This window comes from Corythoichthys intestinalis, chromosome 3, assembly GCF_030265065.1.
Source record: "Corythoichthys intestinalis isolate RoL2023-P3 chromosome 3, ASM3026506v1, whole genome shotgun sequence".
NCBI classification, from domain to species: domain Eukaryota; kingdom Metazoa; phylum Chordata; class Actinopteri; order Syngnathiformes; family Syngnathidae; genus Corythoichthys; species Corythoichthys intestinalis.
In genome coordinates, this window is record NC_080397.1 from 46,266,736 (window position 1) to 46,279,849 (window position 13,114).

Genomic DNA, 13,114 nt, shown 5'->3' on the forward strand with positions numbered 1-13,114 from the left:
CAACTTTTAAAGTCGTTTTTTTTTTTTTTTTTTTTAAACAAAATATTAGACATCGATTCATGATTCTAAGCTAAAAATGACAGACATTTTGAATAATAAATATAATTACTTACCTTCTTTTTATGGCTGGGTTGAAAAAAATAAGCGGTTGCGCGATGTCTGTAAACGGGGGTTTCCAGGGTAAAACGAACAAATTAAAAATAGTTCGGGGGCTTAATGCGCCATGAATCTGCTATGGTAGCATATAGACATATTGTTCAATCAAACACAAGTGTTGTTTTGGCTTAAAATACAACAGTTTATTTTAAAGACCGATACAAGAGCAAAAACTGCTTTTTCAGTCTTGTCTGTTTTCCGCCATGTGTTTTTGGTGGTGATGTGAGCAGTGGTGTAAATGTTTTGCATGGAGGTTGAATTGACTCCGAGAAGAGTAGCTGTACTTGTTACAGCTAATGGAGATCAAAATAAATTAGGGTGACCATATTTTGATTTCCAAAAAAGAGGACACTCAGCTTGGCCTCAAGATACTTGAATTTTACTCGAAGTTCACTCAAAGATGCCTATATCACTTTAATATATTTAAAGTGTGCCCCTCACTCTGGATGGAAAAATGCAGTTTGAAAAAAACTAAATAATGACTTTAAAAAAAAAAAAAAAAATATATATATATATATATATATATATATATATATATATATATATATATATATATATATATATATATATATATAATTTTTAAAAATTTATTAATTACATTAAAAATATATATATATTTATAATGCAGACCCATAGAAATGTAGTCCAGTCAATCCACATACACACAGTAGGCTATGTGCCAACTAAACATTTTTATAAATTACTATCACGACAATTGTCCTTGACAAATTGTTATTCCCATTCAATTGATATGCTCATTCAATGTTCTAGATTGCACACAAACAAAAATCGAAATAAACTGACAAACTATTCAACCAGCATTTTTCCAAACGTAGCAGTTCAAAACTACGTTTCCCATAATGCCTAGCGCGGTTTAGCTTACTGATAGCTAGCTGAGGAAAAAAAATCAAACTTTGCTATAAAAGTTTACAATCATCGGCAGCGCAACGATGCGACACCAAATGGGATTTTACAGTCAAAGCTCCGACAGAAGTCAACAGTTGCCATTATATACGTATTGCAAAAAAACTTAACAACTGGGCAGGCGTTGTGGCCAAATCATCAACCCAGTAGATGGCGGTAATGCCTCACGATCGGGGTAAACCGCCAACAAAAACAAGAAGAAGTACTCCTTCCCTCCCTACTGCTAGGAGCCATGTCATTGCAGGCAGGTGCTGCCACCCAGCGGCCGGAGGGATTCTCTTCTAATTGGTCCCATGAAAAATCATAAAAACCGGACATTTTTATGAATTTATAAAACCCGACCGGACGACGAGGATACTACGTGAAACTAGGACTTGTAAGGCAAAAAAGGACGTTTGGTCACCCTAAAATAAATACAAATACAAACACCGGCCACTGATTGGAAGTACAGTATATAAACTTAGAACATGCTCAGACAGCTCTAAAAAAAATTGAAAATAAAAATCTGGGAAATTTGCTCTAAAATTAGGATAAGCGGTTCAGAAGATGAATGACTGAATCGCAACTACTACTGTACAACAAAAGCAAACGTAGAGCACATAAGTAAATAGATGCGTATGCGCCATTTTCTGCGCAGCTGTGATCCGCCTCAACTTTGACTGATGACACCCGGAAGCAACAGGACGGCGGCGTGTGAGTAAGCAAACCGGCATTGGAACTGGGCAGATTTTTGCGACTCATCTCACAAATGTGGAGTTCTTGTCATCTCGGGGTATCTCCGCTTTAGTAACGTAAGTGGCTGCACGACTGTGTGCAAAAAGACAAACTCAATAGTAACACAAGGCATGTCGATAGTTTGATGGTGGTCAAAGTCGGCCACGTGTGGATACATTCCTGTGCTCTGTTGTTGACGCCGCAGCAGTTAATATTACACGATTTGTCACTGAAATCTATGGGTTGCTTTTGGTGACCTCTTCTTGATATTCGTATTACACTTTGGCTCTAAAACTCCATATTCAATGTCCAGCGATTGTCGTTCGGTTGTTTGGTTACTGAAGTTATTTTGACTTTGATTTTAATTTCCCTCTCCAAATATGAGATAACGGTTAATAATACGGCTCGTTTGTTTTCAGAAATGGGTGATTTCTGAAAGCTGCTCCAAATTACTACTATATGATTTATTCATACATGCTTGCTTTCCCCCCTTTTATTTGTCCACTGTTTGATTTTCGTAAATTTGTTTATTGGACAGTAGTGCTGCAACGATTAATCGATTAACTTGAGCAATTCGATGAGGGGGAAAAAAGCTTCGAATCAAATTTAGCTGCTTTCAGTATTTGTTTAATTAAAGTATTGTTAAAATGGTTTTGAAAGTGTTTGCATTTAGTTTTATTGTTTTGGGTGGATACACTGCCATCTAGTGGCAACAGTGAATTTGATATAACTCATTTAACATGGCAGAATTCAGTTGCTTCCTGTTAAGACCAACATAAACTAAGTTTTTTTTTTTTTTTTTATACATTCGTCATTTAGTTTATTGGTATTTTTAGTCGTTTTTTGTGGGAATAGATGTTTGAATGATTTGTTAAGAGCATTGTAAAAAAAAAAAAAAAAAAACGTTACCGTTGCATCGCATTTAAGCAAGCGGACTTTTGCAATGCAAGTTGGCCAATTGTTCTTCTGTTGTACTTAGGTCCTCATTTATTTATTTTTTATACAGTTTGAGGCAAAGCTCAGGTATTTCAATTAATTTCTGAATGAAAGTGCAATTCTACATAGTTTGAAGAAACACTCTGGAATTTTATTTTGAAATCGCGTGTAACGCTCTTTTGCAATCTTCGGGGGATGGCGTGGCTCAGTGGTAGAGTAGCTAGGTTGTGGGTACGATTCTCTGCCCTGATGAACTCGCCTAAGTATCCTTGAGCAAGCTACTGAACCCCACATTGCTCCTAGTGTTGCGTCACCAGTAGGTAGATGGCGATGTATTGGAAAGCGCCTTGAGCGCCTTGAAAGTTGGAAAAGCGCTATACAAGTGTAACACCATTACTACCATTACTTCTGAATTTTTTTCTGCAATGCATTAAATGTTTCTAATCCGATGACTTGATTATTCGAACTAACTAATTGGTAGATTAATTGACTTCTAAAATAATCAATAGCTGCTGCCCTATTAGACAGATAAATAGGTTTTCCAGTTCCTACTGTGCCAATCTGCGCAGACATGAATGTATTGTATGCTCAAAAATGTAGTTATGTAATACTGCATGTATTTTTTTATTTTCTATTTACTTATTTTTTTTTCATGTATGTTCACTTTACCTATATCATATAAAATAAATTGTTTTTCCAGTTGTTGTTGTCCGCTAACTGCTTCAATTGGAGACTGGAGCTTAAAAAATATGGCCTAAAATCCATTTGTTTTGGTTGATTAATTTTTACTGTATGTCAAGGATGGCTGATTCAGGCACAGGTGATTCCAGTGGTCATCACATGCCACCACCAGGAAGGGGTGGGAGGGGCCAACTGATGGGCCGCCGAACACCTGCTACCATCTCTGCAGGCCGCCTTCCCGCAATGCGTTCCAGAGATCTTACCCTGGGGGGAGTGAAAAAGGTCTGTGCCCCAAAATACTTGAAATAAGATACTCTTTTCTGCTTCTTTCTATAAGCTCCTGTTTTTTATCTTCCCTCTAGAAAACATTTACACCAAACATTATTGGCCGCAAAGTTAGAGAAGAGTAAGTTCACAATAGTTCCAAGTCCACAATATGGTCTGAAACTGACTGTTGATAATGCTTTTAAGTGCCAAAGATGATGGCGGGCAAAGGAGGGAGAGGAAGGATACACCCCGGGGCAGAGGTCCAAGAGAGCGAGGCCGAGGCAGGGGTAGGGGTTACCCAGAGACCATCCAGTCCCACTCCATTTTTGAGCAGGGTCCAGCAGAATTGTCCATCAGAAAAAAAGGTAAGCACATATCTTTTGTAACTACTACTCCGTTGGATGGGATCGTAAAGTAACTTTGTTTATTACAATAGGTTATGAAAGTGAACGAGATGCCCCAAGCACAGGTCCATCACCCATCATCAATATTAAAAAAGAGAATAGAGAAACTGAGGAAGAGACCAAAGCAATAATTCGGAAGCTGGAACAAGATAGTGTGATTATCCTTTAATAGTCATATTGATTACTTTTACTGTTTGTCTCTTTGATTTACCCCAATGCATTTTCAGTTCATAGATGATCCATTTCTGAAGAGCGAACAGAGGAGCTGCCCGGTTCAACTTCCTCTTGCTGTGTCAGGATGGGGGTTCCAGCAGGAATTTAGTGCTCCGAAAATAAAAATTGAGAAAATGGACGAAGATGACCCGATGGAACCTGCATTAGAAAGTACTTTCATACTTCTATACACTTTATTGAAGATCTCATAAAGTATTTAGGTTCCATTAACCGCCCTGAAAAGTTGAATTAAAGCTACTCATCCACGATATAGAGACACAATCAAGTCACAAATGTTTGAATACACTCATCACTCAGTCAAATTAGTGTACCCAACAGTGAAGATACCAAACTGGAGTGACAGTTACTGTGGCTGTTAAGCCCCTCCTCTTTTGCCCCTTATAGCCCATAAGATTCTCCAAATAATTTTGTAGAATGCGCTTGACTTTTTTTTCCTCATTATTATATTGAGCATTTACATCAATGTTGTGTCACTAATTAAACTCAATTCAGGAATATTATCAACAGTAACCTCTTGCCTGAACGTTTAAGAATACAGTACAGTATTTGTAGACTCACTTCTCCTTATCTCCACAAGGGGGTGCAAATTCCCCGTAATATGCCACGATAAATGGCCATTTCACTTTTTTCCCCAGAATATATTGCTCATTAAAAAAAAGGTTGTAATAAAACCACGTGGTATGTAAACTGTGTGAAATACGTAACTAGCTGAATCTTTTATTTTTAGTAAAAGAGGAGGACGCAGAAATAAAGAAGACAGAGTCTACTTTCAAGCCACCTCCACTCCCTGAACCGGACGTTCTGCCGGATCTTCTTCACAGGTGGAGTCTGAGCAAAGGCGAGGAACTGTTCTTCATGCAGCTGCCCGACACGTTGCCTGGCCAGCCGCCTACCAAAGAGTACAAGCCAATAAAAACCGAGGTGCAGTCAGAGGATGGTCAGTCTGTCCTCCTCAAAACAGAGTCTCAGGTAGTTAAAGATCATCACTAAATAGAAATACAATTATACAGTTTTGTTTACGTATACTTTGATTGTTTGCCTCAGGAGGAGAAAAATGAAGATGACAGCTGTCATTTAAAAGATTTGCGAGAGGGTTATGTTGGAAAGATGCTGGTACGAAAGTCCGGTAGGGTGCAGCTCATAATGGGACAGGTCACACTGGATGTCTCCCTTGGAGCCTCATGCTCTTTCCTTCAGGTATGACAGAAGATGGTTTGTTCTGTTTGGCACCTGCTGCATCTTCTACTCCTCCATTGTTTAATTATAAAACCAGTCTGGTAAAACTCCACCCCATGTTTGTCTTTTTAATTTCTTGCAGGAACTGGTTTCTGTTGACACTGAAGGACGAACAGGTGACTTGACTGTTTTGGGGAATGTGAAACACAAAATGGTTTGCTCACCAGACTTTGAATCACTGCTGGAGAGTAGGTGATGATCATTGACACCCTTCAAGGTTATGATTTGCCTTGCCATGCCATATGAAAGTGTGCAAAAACACTAAACTTAAGACTAAAGCATATTCATTTAGTGCTTTGCCATTTTTTCAGTTATATAAGACGACACTGACTCTATAATAATTTAACTGTACATGGATGTAAATGTGTGAATAAAAGTTTTCTTTATAAAAAATAGTTTTTTGTTTTAATGCAAATAAAATGTATCGGTTTTCCTCAGTAATAGGTAAAGTAGTAAACTAGTAAAGTTTTTCACTTTTGGTCAATTATAGCGACGCCGGTGGACAAAAGCGGTAGTGTTTTTCCTTAAGGAAGACTGTGTTTCCTACGAGGACCAGCACACACCCACAAAGTGTCGTAAAATCATCAATCGATCAAAAATCAATGTCCCCGGTGCCTGCAGATGGATTAAACATTTCTGTTTCCAGCGGCTGTGTGAGGGATGAATAGTAATAAGGTAATGAATCCAATCGTGGATAAACAATAGCATATAGCGGCTAGCAACTGTGTGGTTTAGTGTGGCTGCGCTTATGAGTTCGGTTGATGTGGCGAATGAAAGCCGGGCTTTTTTTTTCCCTCCGCAGACAAAACTTTTTGTCTCTTTTGTTGCTCTGCCATCGACTTCTGTTTTTATAATGAAGGAGGAAGTGACGTATACCGTAAAGCAGTCAGCACATTTGTAGTTTATTTTGTGTGGCAGGGTTCCTGCCACCCCTCCTCAAAGTTAATTAGTGCCGGTGAAAGTGATACAGACCCCCTCATGATATAAAAGAGGTGTCATTCAACTAGTCGTCAATTGACATTAACAAATGTTATGAAAATATTTTATAAAGGTTGAAAAATTAGAGTATTGCTTTAAGTCATTCACTTGCATTGACAATCATCCATCCACCCATCAAAAATGTTTGCAACAATGTTGTACTAAGCAGTTACTGAAGATTATTTCGAGGGAGGCGAAATTTATGGGCACTACAGCTCGGCTGATGTCTCAGAAATATGGGGTCACTTCAGTAACATGCATGTGAATACCATTACGCGTTCCAAAATAGTCATACAATACAGTGATCCCTCGCTACTTCGCACTTCAAACTTGGCGCCCTCTGTCCTTCACGGATTTTTTTTCTATTAGAAAAAAATAAATAAATACAGATGAGCTGTCCTGAGGCGATCGCGTAGTCTCACTCTCGCTCCCTCCCTCTTCTTGCTTCTTGTTCGTCAGGTACTGCGGCACTGCATTGGAGTTGCTTATTAACGTTAACGATGTTGACAGATGTTTGTTTTTGATCTTGCCAGAGTCACGGGCTTCAAAAGTGCCGCACGCGTCAATCATCGTTTAACTAGTTAAACAGTTGCTGTGGCAACTCATTGTGAGAGGATTTGTGGCAACTAGAAGTGTGCGAAATTTGAGATTTTTAGATTATTAGCAATTCAGCCGTGGAAGATTCGAGAAAGATTCACAAACATCCAAATTCCGATTATTGAAATATGTTAAGCAGAACTAAAACACAGCGCTGTCTTTGGGTCGCAATGAGGAATGGACAGAGAGTAAACAACATGCTTGTCATTACCCGGGTAATGACAATGCTCAACACAAAGCTCTGGCTCAACTCATGCCGATAGATTTAAAAAAAAAAAAAAAAAACAATAATACCTAACTGCTGCAACCTACGTCCACATCATGCTACGGTAGATAATAGATATCTTATGTATATAGATGCAAAATGACAGACTCGGCGGCGTTAGCAGCACATGTATAGAAAAATAGATGCGAAATGACAGACTTGCCGGCGTTAGTAAACAACCGCCATCTTAAAGCAGTAGACTTCCCAGGAAGGCTGTTGTAGCGAACCTTCCTCGCGAACCTAATTAACTTTATATCCAAAATACTCCTAAATCTTGACTTGAATCTATCTTTGAAACAGTTTTAAAACTTTCACATGTTGAAAGTAGACAGAAGGGAAATTATGGAATAACGGGAGCAATTTTAACAACTAACTTCATTCACAGCATGAAATTAATTGAATGTAGTTTAAAGCTGCTGATACACAATGCGGACTTGTGTATTTTATATACTGTTTTGAACTGTTAACTTCATACTGAAATTGTCGTTCATTTAAGCCTGAGAGGCTTTTTGTACAATTTTTGTAACTAATGTACGAAACATTAAAAGCAGCTAACAGCTTGGGGGGGGGGGGGGGGTCATCAATAATCGATTTATAATCGAATCGTAGCCTCTGAATCGAAATCGAATTGTTAGGTGCCCAAAGATTCCTACCTCTAGTGGCAGTGTTCGAGGCAGCCGGATGTTCGTGGCAGTAAACTCCACATGTTAAAAGTGATCCTCAGCAGATTGTAATTTCCACATGTCACTCCAAGAGTAACAGCCAAAGGAGGTAACAGAAGCCTTTAATAAAGCCAAGCATTTTTCTACTACAGTACTTTGTTCTTGTTTAACAATAATTTTGGTAGGACAGTAACATGTTTAAAACTTTTCCTAATTATTACATTTGAAGTGCTTAAAACAATTTATTAAAATATATATGGTGGAAAACAGACAAGGCTGAAAAAGCAGTTTCTGCTCTTGCACCCCTCTTTAAAATAAACTGCTGTATTTTAAGCCAACATAACTGTTGTTTGACAGAACGATGTGTCTATCTGCTGCCATAGCAGGTTCATGGCGCATTAAGCCCCCGAAATTTTTTTAATTTGACCGTTTTACCCTGGAAACCCGTTTACAGACGTCGCGCAACTGCTTTTGTTTCAACCCAGCCATAAAAAGAAGCTCAGTAATTATATTTATTATTTGAAACATCTATCATTTTAAGCTGAGAATCATTCATTGATGTCTAATATTTAGTTTAAAAAAAAAAAAAAAACTTAAAAAAATTATTCATTCTCATATTCTAAACTTTTAAACAAATTACATCACGATGAAAAAAAGTGTCTTTAAAAAAGTCACGGATATCTACCACATAACTATCGCTTAATTGTATTTTTTTTTACCGTCGCATTTTCCCAGATATTTAGATGATAGATAATCGATCCAAACAAAGAAAAATTGGGGGGAAAAAACATTTAAAAGGGTAAATATTTGAAAAAGAAAATCTCGACCACTCCTGGATGTCTGCGATTTCTGCATCGCGACCCTTGTTATATTACCGTGTTTCAACCATAAAATCCCCCAAAAATCCTGTAAGCGATTATATCTAATTGAAATCATGGCGTCTTTAATTATGCTCTCTCATGCTCTTACCTCCAGTTAGGGCAGTGGTGTCCAAATTATTCCACATAGGGCCGCAGTTGGTGCGGGTTTTTGTTCAAACCCATCATTACAACCTTTCACCAATCTGGTGTCTCACAAGTGTAATCAGTTGATTTCAGTCAGGTGCTGCTTGTTTTAGCACAAACTGCATTGGTTAAACTGTCTGTGCTCGATTGGTAGGAACAAAAACCAGGACCCACAGCGGCCTTTGAGGACAGGTTTGGACACCCATGAGTTAGGGTTTAAATTTAAATGCCCTCCTGTTCAAAACTTTTCTTCCCCCAGAAAATTGAGATTTTAAGTTTTCCATTGATGTATCACACATGCATATCGGACAATTTTGAAATTTGCCAATTTGGGGGTCTTAGAGCAGAACTTCAAGTCACTTGAGTGTTTTCCGCCATGTACATTTTTTTAAAGAAATTATACTTTGGGAAAAAGAAGTGAAAAAAGATTTCTTATATATAATTCTTTCAAATGCTAAATCTCAATAAATACAATGAACACACTTTTTGATGGAGGGGGGAAGGTGCGTTACTTCGCGGTTTTTTACTAATCGCGGCGCGTTCTGGTCCCCATTAACCGCGAAAAACGAGGGCTCACCATTCTATCAGCCATCATGTCGTAGCCATGTAGTAGACCGTTGTAACCAGGGTGTGTCGCTGTAGAGCTGGGCATGCCTGCCTGGGACTGGTTGTTCAAACACCCAGCTCCGCTTCTACTAGTGGCCTGTTGTCTAATCACGTTGTTCGCCGGGTGGAGTTTGGCTTCAGTGTGCAGGACAAAGACGAGATGTACTGCTGTCTCTACTGCAGGTGGGTCTGTCAGCCATTATATCACTCCTCTTTGCATGTCTTCTTGATAGCTACCGCTCGAGCGCTCAATAAACATATCATCCACGCTGACAACAAAAGCTTGGCTCAGCACTTCATCCTCAATCGGGGCCGATAGCAAAAGCTAATACGAAGAAAGCACGCTTTGGATAAAACCCAATGTAGCATATGGCTCTCACTGTAGTTCAAGGTGTACTTATGATGGCTTAGTGGACACATTAGTTTCTTGAACAGCATGTGCCAGTGCTTAAGATCCACAATTAACGGTGGTGCTATGTAGAATTTGCGTGTCAAGTGTTAGCTTAGTGCCTGTTGTTGAAGAAGCTAGCTGTGTTCGGAGCTTGTCGTCAATCGTCTCGCTGAATCACCAGCGAAGGAGAAGTGGGCCTCTGACAAACTATTAACGCCTTCACAGCCATTGACGGTGATAGACGTCCAATTCATGTTTTGGACCCTAACAGTTCATATGTATTGGACGTCTATCGACGTCAATGGCAGTGAATGAGTTAAGTACTCAAACCTTGTTAAGTCTACTAGGAATGCAAGTTTTGCCAAGATTACCAACTAGCTAATCGCAGTGCACACGTCGCTGTTGACAGCGACTGATGAAGCGACTGTAACAAATAACAATCATTCAGACTGTAGATATATTGTCATAATCTTCATATTTTTATTCTTTCCAGGCCAGCTTCCCTCTGAGAAACAGAGCTGGTTCCTCACCACAGGCGAGAAATCTGCTGAGTCCAGCTGTTTTTTTTTTTTTACATCCTCCCAATGGGACATTTACTATAGCTGCAAGGACATCTGGGTTTTAACAAATCACGACTGATGGAAGGAGTTTCTTCTTTAATGTTGCCCATGATGGCAGTGTTAAGATGATCCTCGATTCTCTATGCAGTGAGAGGAAGCTCCATCTTATGAAGACCTTGTGTTGACACCAGATAAGGGCCGGTTGGGGCCAAGGAGTGGAGCTCGAGACTTGTACTCCACCCGTCTGACTTGGATCCGGAAGACATCCGCACTCGGCTTTCTTCATCATGGAGCTGTTTTTTAATCCCTTTGACAGCTTGGTGTGTATCCTCCTGGGTATCTCCTTCACTGTGTGGTTCACACTACTGCTTGTCTTCATACTCGTGCCCGCCATCTTCGGGGTGTCCTTTGGGATCAGACGTGTATATATGAAGTCATTGTTAAAGATATTTGAGGTAAGAGCTTTAATCTAAATTTTGTACTCAGGAAACAAAGACCTTTCTGAAACTGTCACATAAAATAAGTATATTAGTACATATGTTTTGAAAATATTAATTGCGGTGCTTGTACTTGCACTATTAGGAAGCATGCAATCACGGGTAATGGGGTTTCAGTGGTGGATATGGATTAACATTGCAGCCAGCTGTTATGTAACCAGGGGGGTTGTAGTGCGTCACTAACTATAGTCTGTCAAAGGTCCAGCTGCTTTAAATACATCTTACTGTCACCTTCCTCTGTAAAAAGATTAATATGCTTACATGGGTTTTCTGTTACACTCGCTCTGGCCAAGATTCTTTCGATATATTCTTGAAGAAAACTGGTACAAGCTGGAGCAGATTGTGAAACAAATAAACCGGTCGCAATTTGTGGAGATTTCCTGAGTTTAAAATTCCTGGAGCAAAAATTACGAATGTGGAAATTGTCAAAAGGTCACAAGCTGTAAAAAGACGAATCAAGATTTCAAAGCTTGTTCAAGTTTGTTACTGGATTTTTCTTCTCATCATGTCATTGAAAAGTGTGACATATTTATGATCTAAATTAATTGCCCTGTGGGAATTGCCATTTATTTATTTAAAAAAAAAAAAAAAAAAAAAAACAAGCTTTCAAATGTAAGTTATAATGCCACTCATTATTCCCCTGTGCCGGAGGATAATTCCTGCATTTTTGGTCTTTCCTGCTTGACAGTCACAGAATTTGCTCAGAATTGGCATGTTAAATGGATCCCACATTATTACATTCAGTTATCATACATATCTGCGGCTGCTGTCATGCCTTCCCGTTTTATCGTCTCGTGAACTTTATTTTGGCTCAAACTAAAGAGAACATTGTGTACTTTTGCTCTGAGCAGAAGTAACTCCCTGTTTTTAGACCTATAGTGTCTTTTATGATACGTTCTGGTAATATTCTGTACAGACAAAATGTCTTTGGGGGGGACATGGGGGTAAAGAGAAGTACCCTGACAACAACAAAGTGACAGCAGCAAGGTTGGTCTAAAAAAAAAACGTCTCAAACCTTCCTGCTTTCTAGAATGGACTTTGTTTTGAAGTAGTGTAGTGAACAATGCATACATACTTTCAACCTAATCTTTTGGAAGTGTATAAAGTAGGGCTGTCAAACAATTAAAAATTTTAATTGCGTTAATCACAGCTTAAAAATTAATCAATCGTGATTAATCGCAATTCAACCCATCTATAAAATATGCCATATTTTTCTGTAAATTTTTGTTGGAATGGAAAGATAAGACACAAGTCGGATATATACAGTGGGGCAAATAAGAATTTAGTCAACCACTAATTGTGCAAGTTGTCCCACTTGAAAATATTAGAGAGGCCTGTAATTGTCAACATGGGAAAACCTCAACCATGAGAGACAGAATGTGGAAAAAAAACAGAAAATCACATTGTTTGATTTTTAAATAATTTATTTGCAAATCATTGTGGAAAATAAGTATTTGGTCAATACCAAAAGTTCATCTCAATACTTTGTTATGTACCCTTTGTTGGCATTAACGGAGGCCAAACGTTTTCAGTAACTATTCACAAGCTTTTCACATACTGTTGCTGGTATTTTGGCCCATTCCTCCATGCAGATCTCCTCTAGAGCAGTGATTTTTTTGGGGGGGGGCTGTTGTTGGGCAATACGGACTTTCAACTCCCTCCACAGATTTTCTATGGGGTTGAGATCTGGAGACTGGCTAGGCCACTCCAGGACCTTGAAATGCTACTTACGAAGCCACTCCTTTGTTTCCCTGGCTGTGTGTTTGGGATCATTGTCATGCTGAAAGACCCAGCCACGTCTCATCTTCAATGCCCTTGCTGATGGAAGGAGATTTTCACTCAAAATCTCTTGATACATGGCCAGATTCATTCTTTCCTTTACACAGATCAGTCGTCTTGGTCCCTTTGCAGAAAAACAGCCCCAAAGCATGATGTTTCCACCCCCATGCTTTACAGTGGATATGGTGTTCTTCAGATGCAATTCAGTATTCTTTGTCCTCCA

General features: G+C 39.0%; 2 protein-coding genes across 4 annotated transcripts in view; both read left to right on the forward strand.

Annotated features, from left to right (window-relative positions):
- Window positions 1-1,704: 1,704 nt before the first annotated feature.
- polr3d (polymerase (RNA) III (DNA directed) polypeptide D) lies at window positions 1,705-7,886 on the forward strand. 3 transcript variants are annotated; one of them, XM_057832235.1, is made up of 9 exons: window positions 1,705-1,871; window positions 3,531-3,693; window positions 3,774-3,817; window positions 3,883-4,043; window positions 4,115-4,236; window positions 4,310-4,466; window positions 5,044-5,285; window positions 5,361-5,513; window positions 5,635-7,879. In XM_057832235.1, the coding sequence occupies exons 2-9, from the start codon at window positions 3,532-3,534 to the stop codon at window positions 5,746-5,748; spliced, it is 1,155 nt and encodes a 384-aa protein (XP_057688218.1). In that variant the 5' UTR covers window positions 1,705-1,871; window position 3,531; the 3' UTR covers window positions 5,749-7,879. The 3 variants fall into 3 exon arrangements, with proteins under 3 accessions (XP_057688218.1, XP_057688217.1, XP_057688219.1); XM_057832234.1 differs by having other exon boundaries at window positions 1,713-1,777; window positions 5,635-7,886; XM_057832236.1 differs by having other exon boundaries at window positions 1,717-1,773; window positions 5,635-7,885.
- A 1,767-nt stretch (window positions 7,887-9,653) lies between these two features.
- The window catches only part of gpat4 (glycerol-3-phosphate acyltransferase 4), a 28,938-nt gene continuing 25,477 nt past the window's right edge, over window positions 9,654-13,114 (forward strand). The window contains exons 1-2 of the mRNA XM_057832228.1: window positions 9,654-9,847; window positions 10,549-11,070. Coding sequence (XP_057688211.1) covers window positions 10,903-11,070 — 168 coding nt within the window. The 5' untranslated portion in view covers window positions 9,654-9,847; window positions 10,549-10,902. The remainder of the gene's footprint in view (window positions 9,848-10,548; window positions 11,071-13,114) is intronic.